At 34.2% G+C, this 21,090-nt stretch overlaps 2 protein-coding genes across 4 annotated transcripts in view; one reads left to right on the top strand and one right to left on the bottom strand.

Annotated features, from left to right (window-relative positions):
• The window catches only part of ash2 (Set1/Ash2 histone methyltransferase complex subunit ash2), a 31,174-nt gene extending 26,129 nt beyond the window's left edge, over window positions 1-5,045 (bottom strand). Inside the window, exons 1-3 of one of the 2 annotated variants that reach the window (XM_089249637.1) lie at window positions 4,981-5,045; window positions 3,246-3,680; window positions 984-1,073 (exon numbers count right to left, since the gene is read on the bottom strand). In XM_089249637.1, the coding sequence (XP_089105763.1) occupies window positions 984-1,073; window positions 3,246-3,661 (506 nt within the window). In that variant the 5' untranslated portion in view covers window positions 3,662-3,680; window positions 4,981-5,045. The remainder of the gene's footprint in view (window positions 1-983; window positions 1,074-3,245; window positions 3,681-4,980) is intronic. The other variant, XM_089249638.1, reaches the window with a different exon arrangement.
• Window positions 5,046-5,274: 229 nt separating this feature from the next.
• Window positions 5,275-21,090, top strand: part of LOC149069356 (uncharacterized) — a 43,022-nt gene continuing 27,206 nt past the window's right edge. For both annotated transcript variants that reach the window (XM_089250176.1, XM_089250177.1), the window contains exons 1-9: window positions 5,275-5,441; window positions 7,380-7,566; window positions 8,187-8,305; window positions 9,858-9,963; window positions 10,077-10,216; window positions 12,163-12,284; window positions 13,555-13,636; window positions 13,734-13,866; window positions 18,654-18,757. In XM_089250176.1, coding sequence (XP_089106302.1) covers window positions 7,443-7,566; window positions 8,187-8,305; window positions 9,858-9,963; window positions 10,077-10,216; window positions 12,163-12,284; window positions 13,555-13,636; window positions 13,734-13,866; window positions 18,654-18,757 — 930 coding nt within the window. In that variant the 5' untranslated portion in view covers window positions 5,275-5,441; window positions 7,380-7,442. The remainder of the gene's footprint in view (window positions 5,442-7,379; window positions 7,567-8,186; window positions 8,306-9,857; window positions 9,964-10,076; window positions 10,217-12,162; window positions 12,285-13,554; window positions 13,637-13,733; window positions 13,867-18,653; window positions 18,758-21,090) is intronic.

Consider the following 21,090-nt stretch of genomic DNA (forward strand, 5'->3'; position numbering starts at 1 on the left):
CATCCATATTTATGCAGTGATATTTTTTATGAGCCTTACTTTTTCAACTTTTGGGTCTTTTTTATTCTTGTTTATGTTCCAGAAAATTAAAATGCTCTAAAGAAAGTAAAAATGTCTATAAACTGTTTTTTTAGGTGTCAGAAACCTTAATTTTATTTGAAAATTCAAAAACAAATTTATTTTGGGCAAAAATAATTTTTGGAAAAGTTTCCAGTAAAGTTAACAACAGGAATTCAATTGACTTGTATCCTGAAAGTTATAGGCAAAAAAAGTGATGCATGCAATTCCCCCCCCCCCAAGGGGGGAAAAGTTTTTTTCATGCAAAAAAAATTCCCTCTTCCTTCATTTTTATCATAAGTTAATTTAAAACCAGAAATTGAAAGCGGAGATGTGAGGTTACCTTTAGTAAAATCACCAGAAGCCTAGACAAAGTATTAGAGAAAATATCAAGGGAAAAGTGACAAAGTCACCCCAGTTTACAGTATTTATTTATATGCGTAAAACAGGCCCAATCCCCCGGGCTTTAAAAAATACAATAAAATTGGACAAACAGGGTGAAATATGTATACAAATATATTAAGTACATGTTCTTCGCTTCCCCCCCCCCCCCATAAAAAGTTGAAATGACGGGCCTGGCCTACAATTAATCATATAACTTATAAGTTATGAAAATAATCTCAATCCTTGATTTCAGTGAAGAATAAAAATTAAAAATTCAAGAGTAAGCTTCATTGAAAATATGTGACATAGAAAAGGTGGGGACAACCAAAATTACGGGAACATCCTCTAAACTACTCATCATGTGGTCACTGTATACTTCTGGTTAGCAAGCCGTAGAAATATCGCATATCTGGCCGATGAACTGAAAAGGTTGTGCATCCCCTGGATTAATTGGACCAGTCTCAATATATAACATTCATATAACAAGGGCAAATAAATTGTATAAAAGATAAAAATTTGAAAAAAAGATGAAAACTTCTTACCCCAAAGGAATGGTAATACATTCTTCATGGAACCATTTCAAACAACCAGCACATTGCAGCTCAACTGCATTCAAATTTCTGGCATTTCCACTAGAATAATTATGAAACAAAAACAAAAATATTCTCTTATTGGATTAGCTAAAACCATACAGATAACGTAAAAATACTTTAGAGAACAAATTTTTTTTTACATGTTTGGCACAACATTTTGTGACTACCTAAACAGTTGGTAAAATTAAAAAATAAACAAGCAAAAAAAACACCTTATATTAGATTTGAAAAAACATAATAACCAACTTTTTCTGTAGGTATTGACTTGTAGGGATTTACACTTGTTTTTAATAACTGGACAACAATGAAACTGTGTCCATATAAATGTACAATTCCAAATGGTTTTGACCTGCTGAACATGACTATTACCATGAAAAAGTTTTAGTGGCTCTTCTTTTTGAGACATTACCCTGTTAACAGTTAAAAGTGCTTTATGAGTGTTATTATATGGCAAAAAAGTGGTAAGGACCATAGAACAATGTCACAGGGAAACTGGTCAACATTGATGATGGCTGACCACCGTTGAACAATCATATCCTTATGTGCAGTTCAAGCGCAATCCAAAACAAAATACTGTATATATTATTTTGTTTTGGATTGTGCTTGTACTGGACATAAGGATACGATTGACATAACGGTAGGTAGGATTAAAGGGAAAAAGCCCAGGGAAAGGCCCAGAGTCACCTAGATTTTAACATTACTAAATGGCGCAGAACGTAGGTCTACCAGCTGTAACCAACTAAAGAACAAAGCCCACGACAGAAATGAGTGGCAGCAAACCTGTCTTACATATGTAAGACGCTGATAAATGAACGCATCATCAATGGTACATCAGTCCTAAGACAGGTTTGCCCCAATGGAGAGCAGCCACCACTCATTTCTGTCTTGGGCTTTGTTCTTTAATTGGTTATGGCTGGTAGGCCTATATTCTGTGCCATTTAGTAATGTTGAGATCTAGGTGACTCTGTTCCCTTTAATCCTGCCTACCATCATATCTCACAGCAATCCACAGTACCAAAGAACATGTCCCAACCAGTGTAGACATCTGTATTTAATTTTTTAAAGGATTTGATTTTCTCCAACCTGTGTTTTTATGTATGTGGTGGGTTTTTATATACATTAATGTTATGTCTCTATATACTGATGAAGCTTTTACATATTTGTGTTATTTTTCTGTAGGACTACATATATTTATGTTGTGTTTTAATGTATTGTATTGCGTTATTATATGTGTACTAAATGAGCAATTTCAGAGGAAAACCGTAGCTAATACAGCTTTTTTACGGTCAAATTTGTGTCCAGCACACCACATTACATAAGAAAAGTAATTTCTGCATTTCAGATGCAGAACTTTTGTCAAAATTGGTTCAGTGTAATATATAAATATAGGTGGGGGGTAACTCCATGTGACCTATCACTGAAATTAGACATGTAGGCTTATTGTATTTAGTAATGTATAATTTCACTTCATGCAAATTATCACATTTTCAAAACTTTGTCAGTGCATCCTAAGCTTTCTGTATGGTTGTTGTGCCTTTGTATTGCGAAAGCCAAGTTTTGAATCTGGGGCATTAATAGTTAGCTTAAGTTGATTTTATGTGATTTTCCAACTTCAAGACAAAAATTGGGAGCCAGTTTACCCCTTAAAAAATCTTGTCACAACCAGCAAAATAATGATTTCAAAGTAGATGGCAGTAATTTCTGAACACATACATGCACAAGAAAAACACAGAATTGATAGAAATTACAAATACAACATAATTCTGGAAAACACACCTCACTATCTTGTAGGTAAAGTGATAGTGAATTACTTCTTTTGCAATAGCCGTGTAGGAAGGAAGAAAAAATATCTATAACCAGCGTAACATATTTTTTATAATTTAGATTTTCGATGATTGGAAGAAATAATTTCCGGAAACACTAAGATATTGAAGTCTGACATGATTAGAACATGACTGCAAATATGCATTGTAGGCCTACAGCCAAACCAAATTATAGGACTTCCGATTTGGCACTAACCAGACTTAATGCCAGAAATTTTCAGTGAACAAATCTTAAGAGACTCCAAGGATTCAACCACGATTTGATATAACACCAAACTTATTATAGCACCAGAATTCTGCAAAATAATAGTGTTTAATCAGAGGGGGGGGGGGGGGTTGGTATTACTTACAAAATAAATATAATGCAATTAACAAAATAAATACCAACCAATAGCAGTTATTGATAGGTTCACTAGGTTGGTTCGAAATTTCATTTGAATTATTAGAATCTGGAGCAAACTTTGGCTCAGCAATCTCTGGTGAATCTTTTTGTTTCTTTCCTGATGATTCTGGTTCAGGTACGGGTGTCAAACTTATGGAAGAATCAAGAGATTCACAATTTACTGATTTGTCTTTGTCATTATTACATTGCCCTTCATTTTCTGATGCAGATGGGAGTGATGCACTTTGTTCTTCAGAAACCACAGTTTCACATCCTGCTTCTACTTTTTTTTCCTCTATAGATGCTTGTTCAGTTTCAGGTGTTTCTTCTGCACCAATCTTTCCACTGACACACCTATCACTTATTTCATTCAAAACTGACACAATCTCAGCAGATGGTGACAACACCATAGCAGATTCCATTACAAGCTCTTCAAAAATACTGTAAGAAAAACAACAAAAATAATCAAATTTTTCACACAAATGAACAAAAAAAAAAAAAAAAAAAAAAAAAAAATGAAAATCCTATATAACAATAGGATTCTATAATGATAATGACCAATATAACGATATTGTGTACTTTCTTGTCCTGATGCACTTCCCATAGTATTAATATATTTCATTTATAACAATGAATCTTACGGGTAACAATACATTTTCTCCTCGAGTATCATTATACAGTCAAATCCTGTTATAACGAATGCCAAGAGACCTGAGGAATCATTTCGTTATAAAGGAATTCTGAGTTACCTAGCATTGTTCCTATGTAAACTTATTTGGAGGATTAGAAAAGTGTTCATTAAAATGAGATTTTTGCTATAACAGTATTTGACTGTATAGGCATTTCAGTGTATTAAAAATCAACAACTATAAGCAACATGATTGCATGGAACAATCATGAGGAGAGGCCCACATGGAGTCGTAATTTAACAGACTTGGATAAAAAAAAATAAAAATTTATGATGCTAAGGGCAGGGAAGTCTTAATGCATGGTTTGCTGGGATATAACTTGACAGCTTCATGTTAATAAGATTTGGTTCCATAATTTTCAAGTATAACAATGGAAATAGGCAGTGCTCTTTGAGCTAGGTAAGGGTTCCCAAAACATCACTTTGTCCAGTGGTGGCTATGGTGCTATAAGGATGATCCTGGGTCTGAACACCGTTTTTGTGAAACACCTATCAAGTGAAGAAGCAGAATAGAAGTAATATTTGAAACTTGACAATGAACTCAACGAACACCATTCTTGCCACCCCATTTGATCTAAAATTCCATAAGTGAGGTGAATGCCAACTTGGCGACCAATTTTCTAACACCAAGATTTGTAATTGGTTGTTTTGAGTACTTATGATAATTAGAAATCTCAAAACGGATATGTTCACAAGTTCCGCCTCAAATCATATAGAAAAACATGGTCAGTTGTATTGTTTTTCAGTGTGAGGAAATATGTAAATTTCCGATCATTTTTGAATGACACGATTGTACGTCACCGAACTGGCATTCACCTCACTGATGGAACCGTAGCCAACATTTTAGACAATTTATAGATAAATTAACAAATAAAAGAGACAAATATTTCCAGCTATTTAAAATTACATTCGGTACAAAAACTATATTATTACAGCGAGCGAGTTATAAATGTCTTAATGAATTAGGAAACAATTAATAATTTTGAACCGCAATTCTAAAATTGCGAAGAAAATAGGATTACTGATGAATAAGAAAACATTGGAAGTAAATACCTTACTGATACACGCGATTTTTTTGAATAAATTTTTCGTGTTTAGAACCGCTTCATGACGGCTTTGACTTCGAATTCATCGAGATGTGATCAAACTTTATATAAACATGACACTATCACCGATATTGACGAAATATAATTTTTCGATGGTAAATAATGATAGAAAATACACAATAAATACATAGTTTTCTGTATATATTTCGCGTAGACGGTTTCATTTAAAAAACATATGAAAGGCGGAAGCTGAGTGGGGCTGGTTGCAGTGTCAAAGCGAGAGAGTCCCTATCACAGCTTTGGTCCCTATCGAAAAAAAACGGAGACTGAACTGATTGGTCCTCCTGTACATACAATATGTACAGTACTAGTACTCTATCGCTGCAATTGATCTATATTTATCAGTGAAGTATTAAATTCAAATGATTGCGAAATAAATTTGCCAAGTTCGTTTTCCAGCGACGGAATGTGAGTATTTCCCCGAGACTCTTTCTTTTTTCGCTGCTGAGTCTAAACACAATTACGTTAGGATATTTATGATAACGGGTTTAAACAATTCAAAGGTTGAAATGTATGTGTATATTCAGAGATTTTTTATACTTTTCTCTCACACAACTAAATTGATATGGTACATTGAAACATTAAATGATCGAATACCTAAATGAATGAAACATTTGGAAATGTGCTTTGGCTAAAGGCTTTGACAGTTTTGAAGTTTTTCTTTTATAAAGAAAGTGTTGAATTCTATCTTCTCCATCAGTAGAAGTAGTTTTATTTTCACTGTGTTTTGAAAGAAATTGGTAAAAATGTATAAGCAAGCACATTTTGTCAGTCGCTGAACAGTAAATAAAAAAAACATTTTTTCACTAAATCTATCACCAGTTGTCAGAAAACCATTTGAGTGTTAGGAACAGCTGTAGTATAACCCCTTTTGGATATGTGTTGGTGATTTTTTCTTAGCGAGAAACGCATCTGGAAGCATGACCAGAAGTCACCAACAATGAAATTGTCGTGCTTTTGGTCGTCTTTCTTGCCAAAGAAGAAAAAAAAATTGTAAAAAGGATTATACTACAGCAGTTAAAATGAAAAAAAAAAAAAAAAAAAAAAATTATGATAAAAAATAACAAACAAAACATCATAAAGGATTGGGAACGCCAATGGAAAAAAAGACTGACCATCAACCAGGAGCAAAAGTGCCAATAGCCTAGTAAGGAAACTGCCGAAAAAAAGTAAAAAAAAATAAGGTTGTAAGCAATACATGTCTTAAACATTAGCTCATTAACAGTGCATTACAAATCACACCTAATAGGGATTCTGTTATAAGCACTGTTTCTTTTTAAGTGCACACTGTTTTCTCTAAAGACCTGTTTACACGCTTCAAGTAGTTGATTAAATTTTAAGTCAAGTACTTTAAAATTAGAAATGTATGCAGACATTAAGGGCCATTCACATGTCTTGTAATTGTCTTGCGTGTTAGTTGACAAGTAGGTAAACCGATCCGATTCTGTTTTTTCAGTCAAGTACACTATTCACTACTTAGCCGCTGTGGTGGTCGAGTGGTTATAGTGCCGGACTCGAGATGCGAGGATCCGGGTTCGAACCCCACAGTGGTGGTCGGCTGAAGTTGGTTTTCTGTGGTTCCCAACTTCAAGGCGCAAATGCGAGCCGATCTCCCCGTTAAAAAGTCTCGCCACAGAGAGCAACAGTCCTACAACGGTAAATCATTCAACCATAACACTTCACTCATAGTTAGAAAAAAAAAACTGGTGGCAGATGGCAGCACTACACATAACAAGCATTACACAGAAACAAACTTTACGTCAGGTTGCACTACACGTACACGCACATTCCCGCATGTACCGATTCGTTGGGGGGTTCCACGGGGGGGGGGGGGGTGCATGTGTGGTGTAGCAGTAGTAGGTAGGGGCTCGGGGATCCATGATGTTCTTAAGTCAGCCACCTTGTTGGGCAATTTGCCTGTTGTGGCGTTGTATTTGTATTCATCACTTTCATTGGGACAGTAAATGATGAACCTGAAATTCAGGTTTTTTAACCGATCAGCATTTTCACGTAGCACAGAAAACGTACTTATAGGGAAAACCCAGTGTAAGGTGCTTTCATTATGTCAGACTTGTGCTGTATTTTATTTTGCACGTAAAAAAATTATGCAAAACAATTTTTTTGAACCAACATAACATTATAGGGCAGCCTCACACCTGGGATTGTCTGACCCTGACGTATTAACAGTTCTTAGTGTACTAATTAATTTTTTCCTATTATAAAAATAATTTCTTTGCTAAAAGTATTTCAGATTCGACTATTTTTGGTTGTCATAAATTCTTTTTTAAATCTTGATTTTATAACCATGAAATTTCAAAATGAAAAAGCAAAAATTGTAATTTTCAGGTGGCTGTTTGGGTGATGATATATTTAATGTTATAGTATACATTTACATTTTTATCTGCTACCATGAAGAAGCTATTTTCAAGGTTTGATAATCGGGATCAGGGCAGCAAAGAACCCAGTACTTTCATTGGCAAAGTATTTACTGTTGGGCGTTTCATGGTGACTGTTGAGGATGTTATTGCTGAAGGTAAGTGCAGAAAGTTTAATAAGATTTTGTACATAGTGGCTTGACATGAATAAATAAATATATATAAATTTTAATCATCAAAAAGTCTTTAATTAACTACTTATAAGTTAATTTTATTTTTACTTATTTTTTATTTTTTCCCCTAAGTACTGTTATATCAGTACAGTGAAATCCTTCTTAACAGACATCCCTCAGATGCAGTCTCAGCTCTATTTTATGCCCAAATAATATAATTTCCCCTTATATAAGAAAAGTACGCATTTCAAACCCCTGATTAACTGTCACCCATGTTTTACAGACAAATTTTTTTCCCCCCACAAGAGATTTTATTGCAAATAAATACCTTATTAGTTCCTTCACTGAAAAAAAGCTTGTTTTCTTTCAAGTTATTTTGAGTACAGGAATACATCACTTTCTGTGTACCTTCAATCATGATGTAGAAAGGGGTCTGTATATGCCACATATTCTTTGGTTTCACCGGTGGCCCCTCGGTATATGGGAGGAAGGGGGCTTCATTATACCCTTTCATTGTTTAATGCTACACTGTCTGCCATTATGTGTAATATAAAATAAAAATTATGAATGTTGACAAATCTCGTGATTATTCCTTGTTTGAATAGGTGGATTTGCCATTGTCTTTCTTGTGAAAGGTTCCAACAATGTTAAATATGCTTTGAAAAGAATGTTTGTGAACAGTGACCATGATCTTGCTGTTTGCAAAAGGGAAATTCAAATTGCTGTAAGTATAGATTATTATGTTTTGTCATTGCATCTCCTTCAGAAGAAATTTTTAATTCACTTAAAAAATTATTCATCTTTTACACACTTTGAAATACTCTTAAATTTTAAAAGTGTGTAATGTTCTACTTTACTAGTCTAAGGTGACAGAAATTGTTAAAATATCAAATGCCATACAAATGTTATCATTACTTTCTGCATTGTTACAAATGGGAGCTGACTTTCTTCTCAATGGCATCTTGTAAACTGGCTAAATGTAGCCCTACTCATGTTTTCTTGTAATAGTTGAAATCCCCAAGAAATTTGTTTTAGATGTAAGGGAGAAGTGTCTCTGAAATGTCATAAAGAATGTTTGCTTTAACTTTCATTTGCCATTTATAGTAAACATTGTCGGTCCTTGTGGATCTGATGCATTTTCCAGTATTTATTGGCTGAAATAGTGAATCCATATAGTGATTGACTGAATAGTGACTTGTGGTATCTCAGAGCTTCACAAGTTTTTTTTTCAATGAAAAATTAAATTGAAACAAGTAAGTGCTGGGATTTCCTGCAAATGTGTCAAACTTTATAGAACTCTAAGTTCCTCGAGATTGAACAGGGATTGTGCAAGGTATTTGAAACAAAAATCTCATTCTTGAAGTTTCTGCAAATGTAAAAATTTTTAGAGTCCATGGAATAAATTATTTTCAGAAATTGTAACATAATTTGTAGCATTTTTAGAGCGAGAAATGCAGTGGAAAAATGTAATTTATATGATGCACATATACAAATCACAAGATTATATGCCCAAACCAAAATATTCATTTCATAGTGAGCTTTCAGCTGACTAAAAAATTCGGCTAAAGTTAATTTTCTGTGGTTCCCAACTTTGAGGCACAAATGTAAGTCGATCTCTGTTTAAAAGGTCTCGCTACAGAGAGCATAAGGCCTCTACAACGGCACTATTATTCAATCGTTACACTTCACTCATAGTTAGAAAAATTGATGACAGGTGACAGAACTACACATAACAAGTATTACACAGAAACGAACTTTACATTAGGTTCACAACACTTACATGCACATTCCAGAATGTAATTATTCATTAGAAATTCCATAGAGGAATTCGTATGAGGTGCATGTACGGTTAAGTGGTAGTACTAGTAACTGACTAAAAATGTTCTGTGGTAAAAATTCCCATAATAGATTTTATTCTACACAAGAGACTGCGTTCCTTGAAATTTTTCTTGATTGCTTTGAATGTGTCTCAATTTTTGGCATATTTTATTTTGAGGACTTTATTTATTCATATGCATTCATAAAAATACATCATGAAATGTTCTAAAGTTACACCCTCAGCCCAAAGTTACCCTGGTTTACAGTATATAATATGGTATTCATGACAAATTATCAGTTTCTCTATTTAAAGGTATTGCTGTAGGTTTTTATACGTCTTTGCAGAGAATTGTATTGCATTTTAATATATATATATTTTTAAATCTGGTGATTTGTACTGTTTTGGAAATAATATATTTTGTTACAGATTGTAATTCTCATAAGCATGTTTTTTTCAGAGTAGTCTCAAGGGGCACAAAAATATCATTGGCTATGTTGATTCCAGTATTAATCCAGTTGGCAGTGGCGTTCATGAGGTTCTTATGTTGATGCATTATTATAGAGGTATGTGATTATGATTTGGGTTTTTTTTTAAACTTTTTTGGAAAATAGTGTTCTTGTACTCAACTGTTAGATATATATATATTATTACAAACACTGTAAAATTTTGTTTGCAGGCCATGTTTTGCAGTTGATGAATGAACGTTTGCATTCAGGTTTCTCTGAAGCTGAAGTTTTGCAGATTTTTTGTGACGTTTGTGAAGCAGTTGCTAGACTTCACCAGTGTCAAACTCCAATTATTCATAGAGATTTAAAAGTAATGCTGCTCTTGAAATATTGTCTTATGCTTCCATACTTTTGTTATCATACCTATTAGAATTATATTTTTTATTGGAACAAATATAGAAATCTAATAATGAATATTTATTGAACACATCTAATATGTGCAAGGCATACGCTTATCTAAAACTGAGAGATTTAAAAATTTTGTCTTAAATCTTAGTGTTTAGAATCACTTGTAATATATATATATATAATTTTTTGTTGAATATATATTTATATGTATAACAGACATAGGCCTTTACATATTTTGTACAGCCTTTGCTTTGCAGCTGCATTATGAAGTTGTCACTGAATATTTCTGATGAAACATAATTTTGTTGCTTCTCAAATCAGAATTGTCCCAAAAGCATCCTTTCTAGGTCCCGTTTTAGAGCCTTTACCTAGCATGAATTAACCAATTTACGGAATTTATTTTTCAAAACCAGATATTATGCAAGTCTCCTATGCACTTGAGAAAAGAAAGCTAATTGTGCAGGAATCTGTTGTTCAGTTGCTATCTCATATTGTTCTGCAATTCATTGATTCTACAAAATAATCACATGAAGAGAGAAATTTAACATAGGTAAAATAGGTATAAGGGTTTTCTTTGGAAGGATAAGAGAAAAATGAACCTCTAAATTCCATCAGTGAAATAATTATTTTTTGAATGAATTAATTATCCAAACTCATAAATAAATCTCGTTGATTTAGGCTACATGAAATAAATTTAATTAATACCCTTTACTTCTGTGTTTACTTCTGATTGATTCTTGTGAGCTTGGTGTTTTCTTTCCTGAAGAGCTTGATAATATTTTTTAACGAAAGCAGTCAAGATCCAGCTGACAAGAAGTATTATTGTAAAAACTTTTGAAGTAAAATATGAGAATTCAAAGTATCCCTTACAAATATGACAATCCTGGATTCACTAGGATTGTTTTCTTTGGTTAAAATTCTGTTGACATTACCGATGTATTACCTAAAGATGCTCATTAGGGGTGCAGAGAAGAGCTACGCGTGTCCTTATTGGCACACAGGGCTTGAGTTATGAAGAGAGACTTCATTTTTTTTTAATATGTTTAGATTAGATGAACTCAGGTGTCGAGGAGATATGATCGAAGTGTTCAAAATTTTCAACGGGATGGATAGGATGGACCATGAACTTTTAGTACATCGCCAATCGACTGCTTTTACAAGAGGACACCAGTATCGATTGGTAAGGGACAATGCGAGATTATAGTGTTGCAAGGAATTTTTCTCTAATAAGGTTGTTAATAAATGGAATAGCTTACCCCCAGAGATAGTAAGTTGTAACACAATTGACACGTTTAAAAAGAAATACGATAAACGTGTTGAGGTAAATGGAGAAGCTATCCATACTTAGAATAAGACAACCATAATATTCTTTATGGGCATTGTATAATATTTTATCATGTGTATATATTGTTTATAAATTTTGTGATTGTGTTTTTAATTGGGTTGCTGTATTTTTCAAATATATGACATCTATGTTTGTTATGGGCAGCCACCCATATTTTCTCAGCCACCTTGTTGGGCATTTCGCTGTTGTGGCGTTGTATTTGTAAGATATGTTGAAATAGATTTGAGCGTTCTTCGATATTTGTCTCATCTACATCAAAAAATCTAATGGATTTTATCATTTTAATTATGGCATACCTCTAATTTGCAAGCCCATTTTCAGAATTAAAATCAAATTACAGACCAAATTTTACTAGTTGCAATTCCTAAAATTGACTTTTCAAAATCATGTTGCAGCTAAACCACAAAGTGAGTATCTGGGTGTACCCCATAAATTAAAATGGCTCTAACTGTAACTAAGCATTGTCGTGCACCTGTAAAGTCTATTTGCTTTCATTATATGTACAACTGATATTTTTTTAGCTGTTCCTTAAAGAAAAACACTAATCATTAAAACATTTTCAGGTAGAAAACATACTCCTTAGTGACAGTGGTAACTATGTCTTGTGTGATTTTGGAAGCGCAACTTCAAAGTTTATAAATCCTCAATCATATGGAGTTACTCAAACCGAAGAAGAAATTAAAAAGTAAGTTTATGAACCGAGATGTTTTTAAATTGTGTGTCATTTATGATTTGTATTCACAGTAGGGATTCTTGCGTTCATTCATTCAGTAGGGATTGAATTGAGTGATGTTCTTTCTAAGCAATATGCTGATTTAGGTGGATTTCAATAGTTTCACAATTTTTTATTGTGAACTGGTTTTCTTTGATACCAACTCTCACAGTGTGCAACATCCTAGTTTCTCATAATTAAATAAATACATATATCCTGGTGGAGAGAAATGACACTTAAGTTCATCTCGGCATAATATCCATTGATTTCATGAACACCATGTTTGCTAAAGATATGTTTATACTTTAAGAACATCAAATCAAAAAAATTTTAGATCCTGCTGAAAGAAATGTAATAATTCCATCAAAAAACTATGAGTAAAGATGGGAAAAAGTCATTTTTAATCAGTGGTTGGGGGGGGGGGACCTAGTGGAATTCCGCTGGGTTTTTTAATGCTATATATTTAAGCAGCTGTAGGGGCTATTGCAATTAGTAGGGAAAATACTAATTGGAATAGCAATTTAAAACACATATCAAATGGAAAATGAAAAATTAATTCTCAATCGCAATATCTTGTCAAAGAACTATTGGGTATAATATATAATATGATGGACAAATAATTATATAATGCCAAATAAACTGCTAGTAAACTATATAGTGCCAAATTAACAAAGGAGTAAACTTGTATCTGGTCCATGAGCCCTAGCCCACTCAATATTTGCCACCATCTTGATAATACCTATAGAAATATTGGGTTTAATGCCCCCCTCTCCCAATATTTTATTAACTCAGTGCCTTTGCATATTGTACTCGATATTATTTCTAATTTTATAACGCACTAGTCAGTTTCAAATTCTCCCTCTTTCGACAAATTATTCTAATATACAACCCCTCAAGCAAAGACAAGCAGAGAAAAAAACGGGGAAAAATTTTTCGAGTCAAAACATATTTTTATATACTCTCACAAAAAATTCTCAATGTTACTTTTTTTTATCTCAAATCAATACATACACTTGGTAAGCAAAAAAATGATCGTTTTTATTTATTCCACGGAATTGCAAATGTAATATTATGTCAAACATTGGATGGGTTGAATTTGAATCTTATGGAAATTAGAAATTCATAGACATTACAATATATATATATTAATGATGGTAATAATAATTTACCTGTGAAATGTAGTGCTCATATGCTATAGTGGTGATTACCACTTTTTAAAAAAATTTTCATTACATTTATTTAGGTACACTACTCTTGCTTATAGAGCTCCAGAGATGGTTGACTTGTATTGTGGGAAAACAATTAGTACCAAAGCTGATATTTGGGTTAGTTCTGTTTTTTTTAAAAAGTTGAATTTCTCTTCACTCAAAGTGTAACAACCACATGATTTCTTTGTAATCTCTTTTATTCATTCATATTTAGGCATTAGGCTGCTTGCTATACAAACTATGTTTTTTCTCGTTACCCTTTGGAGAAAGTGCTCTGGCGATCCAGAGCGGAAATTTCACCATTCCAGACAATTCTCGTTACTCAAAAAATATTCATTCCTTGATAAGTATGTATCCATAATTTATTTTATTAATTGAGCTATTTTCCGCTGTCAGTTTTTGAACCAAATCAAATTTATTCAGTATTACATTTAGCATTTTTGATATGGTTACTTTAGTATCCCAAATATTGAGTTATTTTTTGTACCTGATAACTTTTTTTTTTTTAATGTGAGAGAAAGCAAAATTTTTTGTTTTAAATATTTGGTCCCACCTTATTTTATATTAACTTAAATATTCTTTCTTAACTTGAAAATTATTATATTCTTGATAGCCGTTTTATGGTTGCTATCTAGAGCAATGTTTTTCAACTTGCGGTTAACTGTTAAAACCAACTGTTAATACACTTTTTTTTTACTTGTATTAACCAAGTATGACTGTATTTATTTTACTAACAGTTCAAATATTTTCTGTGCAGCTTATAAACCTTTATTTTTAATTTATATCTGTATGCCGAAGGTGAAGAGCATCAGGTCACAAAAATGAAACTTGACAGTAGAGCAGTTTAATGGAGATTTTTGTGTTTCTTTATTGTGACATGATGTCTTTTAGAAAGTGAATATTTCTGTTACTTATCGAAATAGATCTTAGTGTCCTATATGTCTGTATAATGTAACAAAAGTACAGCGAATTAATAGTGTTATTCTAACATTGAAAATATGGACAGTGCCCTTCACCTCTGGCATACAGATACATACACTCATGTCCATAAATTAAGGATAATGCCAGCTCCGGCAAATAAAGGTTCAAAAACAAAACAAGCGTTACTTATTCATAAAGCCCATTTATTAAACAAAAGATAAAGAACAAAAACGATGGTGTATGTATGATACCATTCATAAAAACTACGATTTTTGCTCCCTGGAGCAATTGTAAAAAATATCTCCTTTACAAAAACTTACTATTACATGGTTGGTATGATGGTTAATACATTGTATGCCTCCCATGCGATGAAATACAGTCCGTACAACACCTAGGCATGCTGAGTATCAAATTATCGATCTGATCTTGGGGAAGATCACTCCACTCAGTAAGCAATGCTCTCCGAAGTTCCGGTACACATGTAAGCGGTGGTTGACGGGCTGCAACTCGTCGGCCAAGCATGTCCCACACATGCTCTATCGGATTCAAGTCAGGTGAGAATGCTGGCCATTCCATACGGGTTATATCCTCAGATTTAAGGCATTCATTTACGATGTTTGCTCGGTGAGGACGGGCGTTTTCATCCATAAACACAAATTCTGCGCCCATGGCACCCCTAAACAACCGTACATGTTGTTCCAGAATGATGTCCCGATAAATTTGGGCTTTCATGGTTCCGGTTTGAACATGCAAATCTGTTCTGGAACCCAGTATAATTCCACCCCAAACGAGCAATGCTGCACCACCGTAACGTTGTCATTCAATGATGTTGTCTTGGTGGCAACGAGTACCTGGCGTTCTCCATATGAAAGTCTGACGTGAATCAGACTGCAAGCTAAACCTGGACTCGTCGGAAAACATCACACAAGCCCACTGTGACGATGTCCACATTGCATGTTCTCTACTCCAGGCTAATCGCTGACGACAGTGAGTTGCCATGAGCGGAACACATCTGACAGGCCTGCGAGCATATAGACCAATATCTCCCAAACGTCTGTACACGGTTTGCCTTGAAACTGTGGTACCCGTGGCTGCAGATAGCTGACGAGACAGGTCGGATGGTGTTCTCTGTCTGCTTCTTTTGTCAGTTACTGCAAATACTGGTCTTCATTCGGCGTTGTAACTCGGGGGCAACCTTGTACTGTAACGTCTACTGACATTTCCGTTATCTTGGAATCGTTGCCAAATCCTAGAGATGACACTTTGGGCAATTCCAAGTTCCTCGGATACTTCCATCTGAGTACGCCTACATTCCAGGCGGCCGATAATTCTACCACGTAAAAAATCATCCTCATGCATCCTCTGTGTCGTAACTATTCGCTTATGACACTGAGCGCCTTACAGAACTCTTGTGAACAATTTTACTTTGCCACCATTCCTTATATACCCCCCTCTTACACTCTCGTCATTGTGACGTACTATCGGCATCATCTGGTGGCTTCCTGAAATTGGATATCATTCTTGCAGATGTGTGTGATAATTCTACAGGGGAAATTTTTACTTTGGATTTCGATTTCCGTGTGATTCTGAATCATCCTTAATTTATGGACATGAGTGTATATACAGGTTGCATAGCAAACGGGAGTATGGTACATTTTGCTATCAAACTGTTGATCCGAGAGGTATACTTTCGATTAGAAAAAGTTTCAAATAACATGTAGTACTCAGATATGTCATTCATGTTTCAAAGGGTTGTATAATTATTAAAACAGAAGTGCTGACTTTTAACCAAAACCCAGTTAGAAAGTTGTTGCCCTGTCTCTCCTGATGCCAACAAAAAAATTAAATGTTTACAAGTGCAATATTCGCTGAGATATTTGCATTCAAAAAAACGTAGGAAATTTTTTTTTATAAAACAGTGTTAAATACGAAAAAAACTGGTTTACTGGCATTTAATGCTGTTTTTCACCCACATTTCCTCCATTTCTCGAATTTGAATATCTCAGCGAATATTGCGCTTAGAAATGTGGAATTTTTTTTGTTGGCAATCAGAAGAGACAGGGCAACAACTTTCTTATTAGGTTTTGGGGCAACATGAACTGTTTAAAATTCTTGTTTTAATAACTATACAACCCTTTGAAACATGAATGACATATCTGAGTACTGCACATTTTTTTAAATCCTAATCAGAAGTGTACTTCTCAGATCAATGGTTTGCCAGTAAACTGCCATACCCAGGGGTGCAAGAGCTGTGCCAAACTGTGTCGAAATGGTTCTCTTGCTACATGGTGCACCAAGGTGCTGAACCCCTGCGCATTTGCACCATTTCTTTGTGGTTTGCGGAGGTACAGCTAATGCACTGTGTAGTGCATCAAATACCCAGAATTTAGGAAAAAGAAGCATGAAAATTTAGTTCACTGGAAGCGTTCTATCCGAAAAAGGTACGGAAGGGGAAACTTCAATTTTTTTCACTACATTATTTTTATACATCTACCATAATTGCATTATCTCATGATCTTGGAAAGTAATTCTACTACTTTGAAGTACAAAGTCCTGCACTATTATTGCATGGCTATGAAAGTCACTGAATGAATATGCAGAATTTTTGGATTTCGGGGAGAGTTTTTTTTTCCTGCGGGTTACATACTCTAAAAATAACTGTAATTTTGCGGGTACCAACTTGCATTCAACGACAGTATATCAGCAAAGACAATATACAGCAGGTGTAAATTTACATTATTTCCCACAAGATTGCACATGCACTTTTGCAAAGAATCAAAAAGGGGATTGGTTTACTCGTTTAAATTACCAATTTTTTTCGGAAATCGTTGGGAAAAAAACAAGATCTGTAAAATCTCCAGCTAAAATATCCATAGTTTTGTCATCTAGCCACTATGCGGTTGTGAGGTTATCGTCTGCGGTTGCAGATTGTGATAATTTCACATCGTGAAAATCCGGATTTGGCGAACAGGGGCAGCTCAAAGAAAAAATCTCTACCCATTCAGAACCTATTTTTGGCGCTACTGACCACATTCAACCTTTCAACTCCATTTGGTACCCCTCCTAGAGTGGTGCCCAATATGACCTCACGGTCTGCCCCTGCAATGGTGGGGGAAGGGTATGTTCTTGAAAATGGTCAAAGGAAAGAGTTTGTACTAGGAGCATGCTCATTTTGCATAACTTCTGCGAGATACCTATTATATATAAATGTCCTACCTTTCCAAAACATGTTGGAGAGGATGAAATGTTTGCACCCTCTCTTGTTTTTGTCCAGAATTGCAACAAAGTGGCTCCAGGAACACTCTTCTGACTTTATACACTTCCGCTGGCCACCAAAATCCCCAGACATGAACATTATTGAACATATCTGGGATGCCTTGCAACGTGCTGTTCAGAAGAGATCTCCACCCTCCTCTTACTCCTACAGATTTATGGACAGCCCTGCAGGATTCATGGTGTCAATTACCTCCAGCACTACTTCAGACATTAGTAGAGTCCATGTCACATCCTGTTGTGGCACTTCTGCGTACTCGCGGGACCCTACACGATATTAGGCAGGTGTACCAGTTTTTTTGGCGCTTCAGTGTATTATGTTGAGAAATTATTTAAGTAAATAAGGTATTTTTATATTTTTCTTGTTTTTTTTGCATTTCGCTTTTTAAATTTAATCATTTCTTTAAATTCTGTGAGAAGCTAACTCTTTTTCACAGAAACCCTTATTATATTCTGCACACACTGTTTTTGCTATAGAAGGATGAATACCATTTTGATGTTGAAGCAGCAAAAATTCTTGCTGCCTAGGTTTTCAGTATGCATGGTGCTTAATTTGAATAGTTTTTATTCGTCATTTCAGTAATGCATGTTTTAGTAGTGACAGATGATACTTCAGGAAAAATTTAAATAGACTTTAATTTGTGAAGGAAATTTATTCAGAATTATTCGTTCCAACCATTTTTGGCAAAACTTCTGGCATTTCACAGAAAAATTACTCCTTATATTGCAGATATAGTTAGTTTTTTGTTCTGCTCTATTTTCAAAATTTCTGCTCCAAAAATGAAAGTTTGCTGCTTCAAAATGGATGAGGGGCACTTGCATCCCTGTTTGCTATGCACCCTGCATATTTACAGTGTCATGGCCAATGTCTAGCCAGTCAGATGACGATATTAAATCAATTGAAATTATTATAATGTATTATACTATCAAAATATTTCAGGTTACATGCTTGAACCAGAACCAGAGAAAAGACCTGATATTTTTCAAGTTTCTTATGTTGCATTTAAGTTATTTGGACAGGAGTGTCCAATCATGAATCAAAAAGTAAGTTTCAAAACACAAGGAAAGTAAATAATTGAAATTGTGGTAAAGTTTGAATTTTACATGATGTGCTGATGATACTCTTCTTCTTCAATGATTCTCAAATGTTGATCTGCTACACATGCCCTAGGATGCCATGAAATCAGTCGGGAATAGTGCAAGGTATTTTGGGGATATTGTAAAGAAATAGTAATAGGACTGCAATTCCCAACCATCATGCCATAGGACTTTGGGGGGTGCCATGCGAATTCCTTGGGATTAGGTAAGGGCGCAACCTAGTTATTAAAAAATCTCTGATATCCCATTCTGATTGTTGGGGATATGGAACATATTAACAGGATATGTATTATTCCATACTGGGAAGTTTGATTTGTGATGTAACTTTCAGGAATGAATTTATCACCAAATTCGAGAAGTACCTCTGTAGTTTAATATGGTACGCTAGCTACTACACCTGTCATAGTGGTGGCAATCTTCAGAGGTGTCATGAGTTTGATACCAGATTCATCCTTGTCAGAATCTCCTGGCATGGAGGTATACAACAAAAACAGTGAGATTACATGAATATAATTATCTAAACATACATACACCTTAAAACACTCTATAAACTTTATAAACATTTCTCTGGGGGAATTTCTAATGAATTAGTACATGCAGGAATGTATGTGTATATGTGCAGCCCTAACATTTATGTTGCCAGAGTTATTCTTGTTTTGTGTTGTGCTTGTGTTGCCATTTGTCTTCCATACTTTGAAGTGAAAATGACATATACCTGAATTTTTTGTTACATGACTGATGACACATGGATAATGATTGATTGATTGCAAAGCACATTGCACCCTTGTATGCAGAAAATGGCCACAGTGCTACAAAAAGAATCAAATGTTTTTGATTATTTTGATTTGATGTACTTTGCTTGAATTGACTTAGATTATTATGTGTGTGCCATTGCAGCAGTTTTTTAGAAATTCTTCTTGCATTTGGCCAGTTCCAAAAATTTTTATGACACTGCTCTCGTACATTTCAATAATTCTTTGTGCCACTGTTTTTTTGTTTTTCATTTTTTTGTCAAAGATTTTTCTTTGCACCTCGAGGTAGGGTCAATTCCTGTACTCTTCTGCTGTTTGGAAACAAAACTTCACCAGCTGAGTGTGGATGACATCAAAAATTTTTTAGCTTGAGAGAGGTGGTTTGAAAAGTTGCATTAGAAATTTTCAAGGGAGGTGTGAAAGTTTTCTTTTCAAACAATTGTACTGTTCATTCAGAAATAACAATTTTCTTGACAATCAAATTATTTTTCCACCTTATTCAGGATTATTCTCAACAGGAAAACTTTTCATGGAACATTGCTAACCAAATTTTTTTGTTAATTTGCAAATATGACGAAATGGAGCAGTAGGTACATATAGATATTATAAATGATCTTTAAAACAAATTAATTGTGAGATCAAGCCAACCTCACTAACTTGACATCCGCTTCAGTTATCAAAATTCCACAGTATTAATTAATAGCTTTTTTAGTGTTCAATCGTGATAATGTGCATTTGTTTGTAAATTTTGTACAGTAGAGTCTCGATCATCCGGGGTGGATAGAACCAAGGCCACCACAGATTATTGAAAAACTTGAATTATCCAAAAAACAATAAATTTTTATTCTTGTATAAGATATAGATGCCATATGATGTTTCAAAAACTAAAGAATGTGATAAAGGTGCCAAGATGAACAAGTGAGAAGATTTGGGGATGGTATTGGTGGTAAAACAATGCTTAGACACTGAGAGCTTTCAACTGCTTTTCCCATGATTTTACATAAGCAGTTAAGGAACAATGCCACTGTCTGCCATTATGAAGAAAACAGTCAAACTTGCTCCTCTTTCTCAGCGACCCGACAAATGTTAAAATTGTCAATGTCCACTCATGGGAATCTAATATTTTATTACATCAGTTTTTTTAATAAACAAATCAGAAAAACACAGACATATAATACAAATACAAACGTACACATAAGTAGAAACATAAATACATACACTTCGTTACCTCAATTGACTTAGAAAGTCCTTTCTGCTGGTCTAAAGGGAGTTATAAACACATGGTTCAGACAAAAGCTTATTATAATGATTAGACTTCTTATATTGTATGTTTATTTATATATTTACGATTACGTTATATGTTAAAATATTAGATTACTCATTTTGAGAGTCATAATCATGGTTATATATATTAAATTACTTATTGTGAATATCTCAGTTAGTATATTACAAACCATACATATACAATACATGCACTTATTTACACTTATACGCACAATCAAAACCACATATGCATCCCTTTGTCAT

The sequence above is a fragment of the Pholcus phalangioides genome, unplaced genomic scaffold (assembly GCF_987345545.1).
Source record: "Pholcus phalangioides strain wild (caught in Gottingen) unplaced genomic scaffold, Ppha-v1.0 ptg000022l_1, whole genome shotgun sequence".
Taxonomy (NCBI): Eukaryota; Metazoa; Arthropoda; class Arachnida; order Araneae; family Pholcidae; genus Pholcus; species Pholcus phalangioides.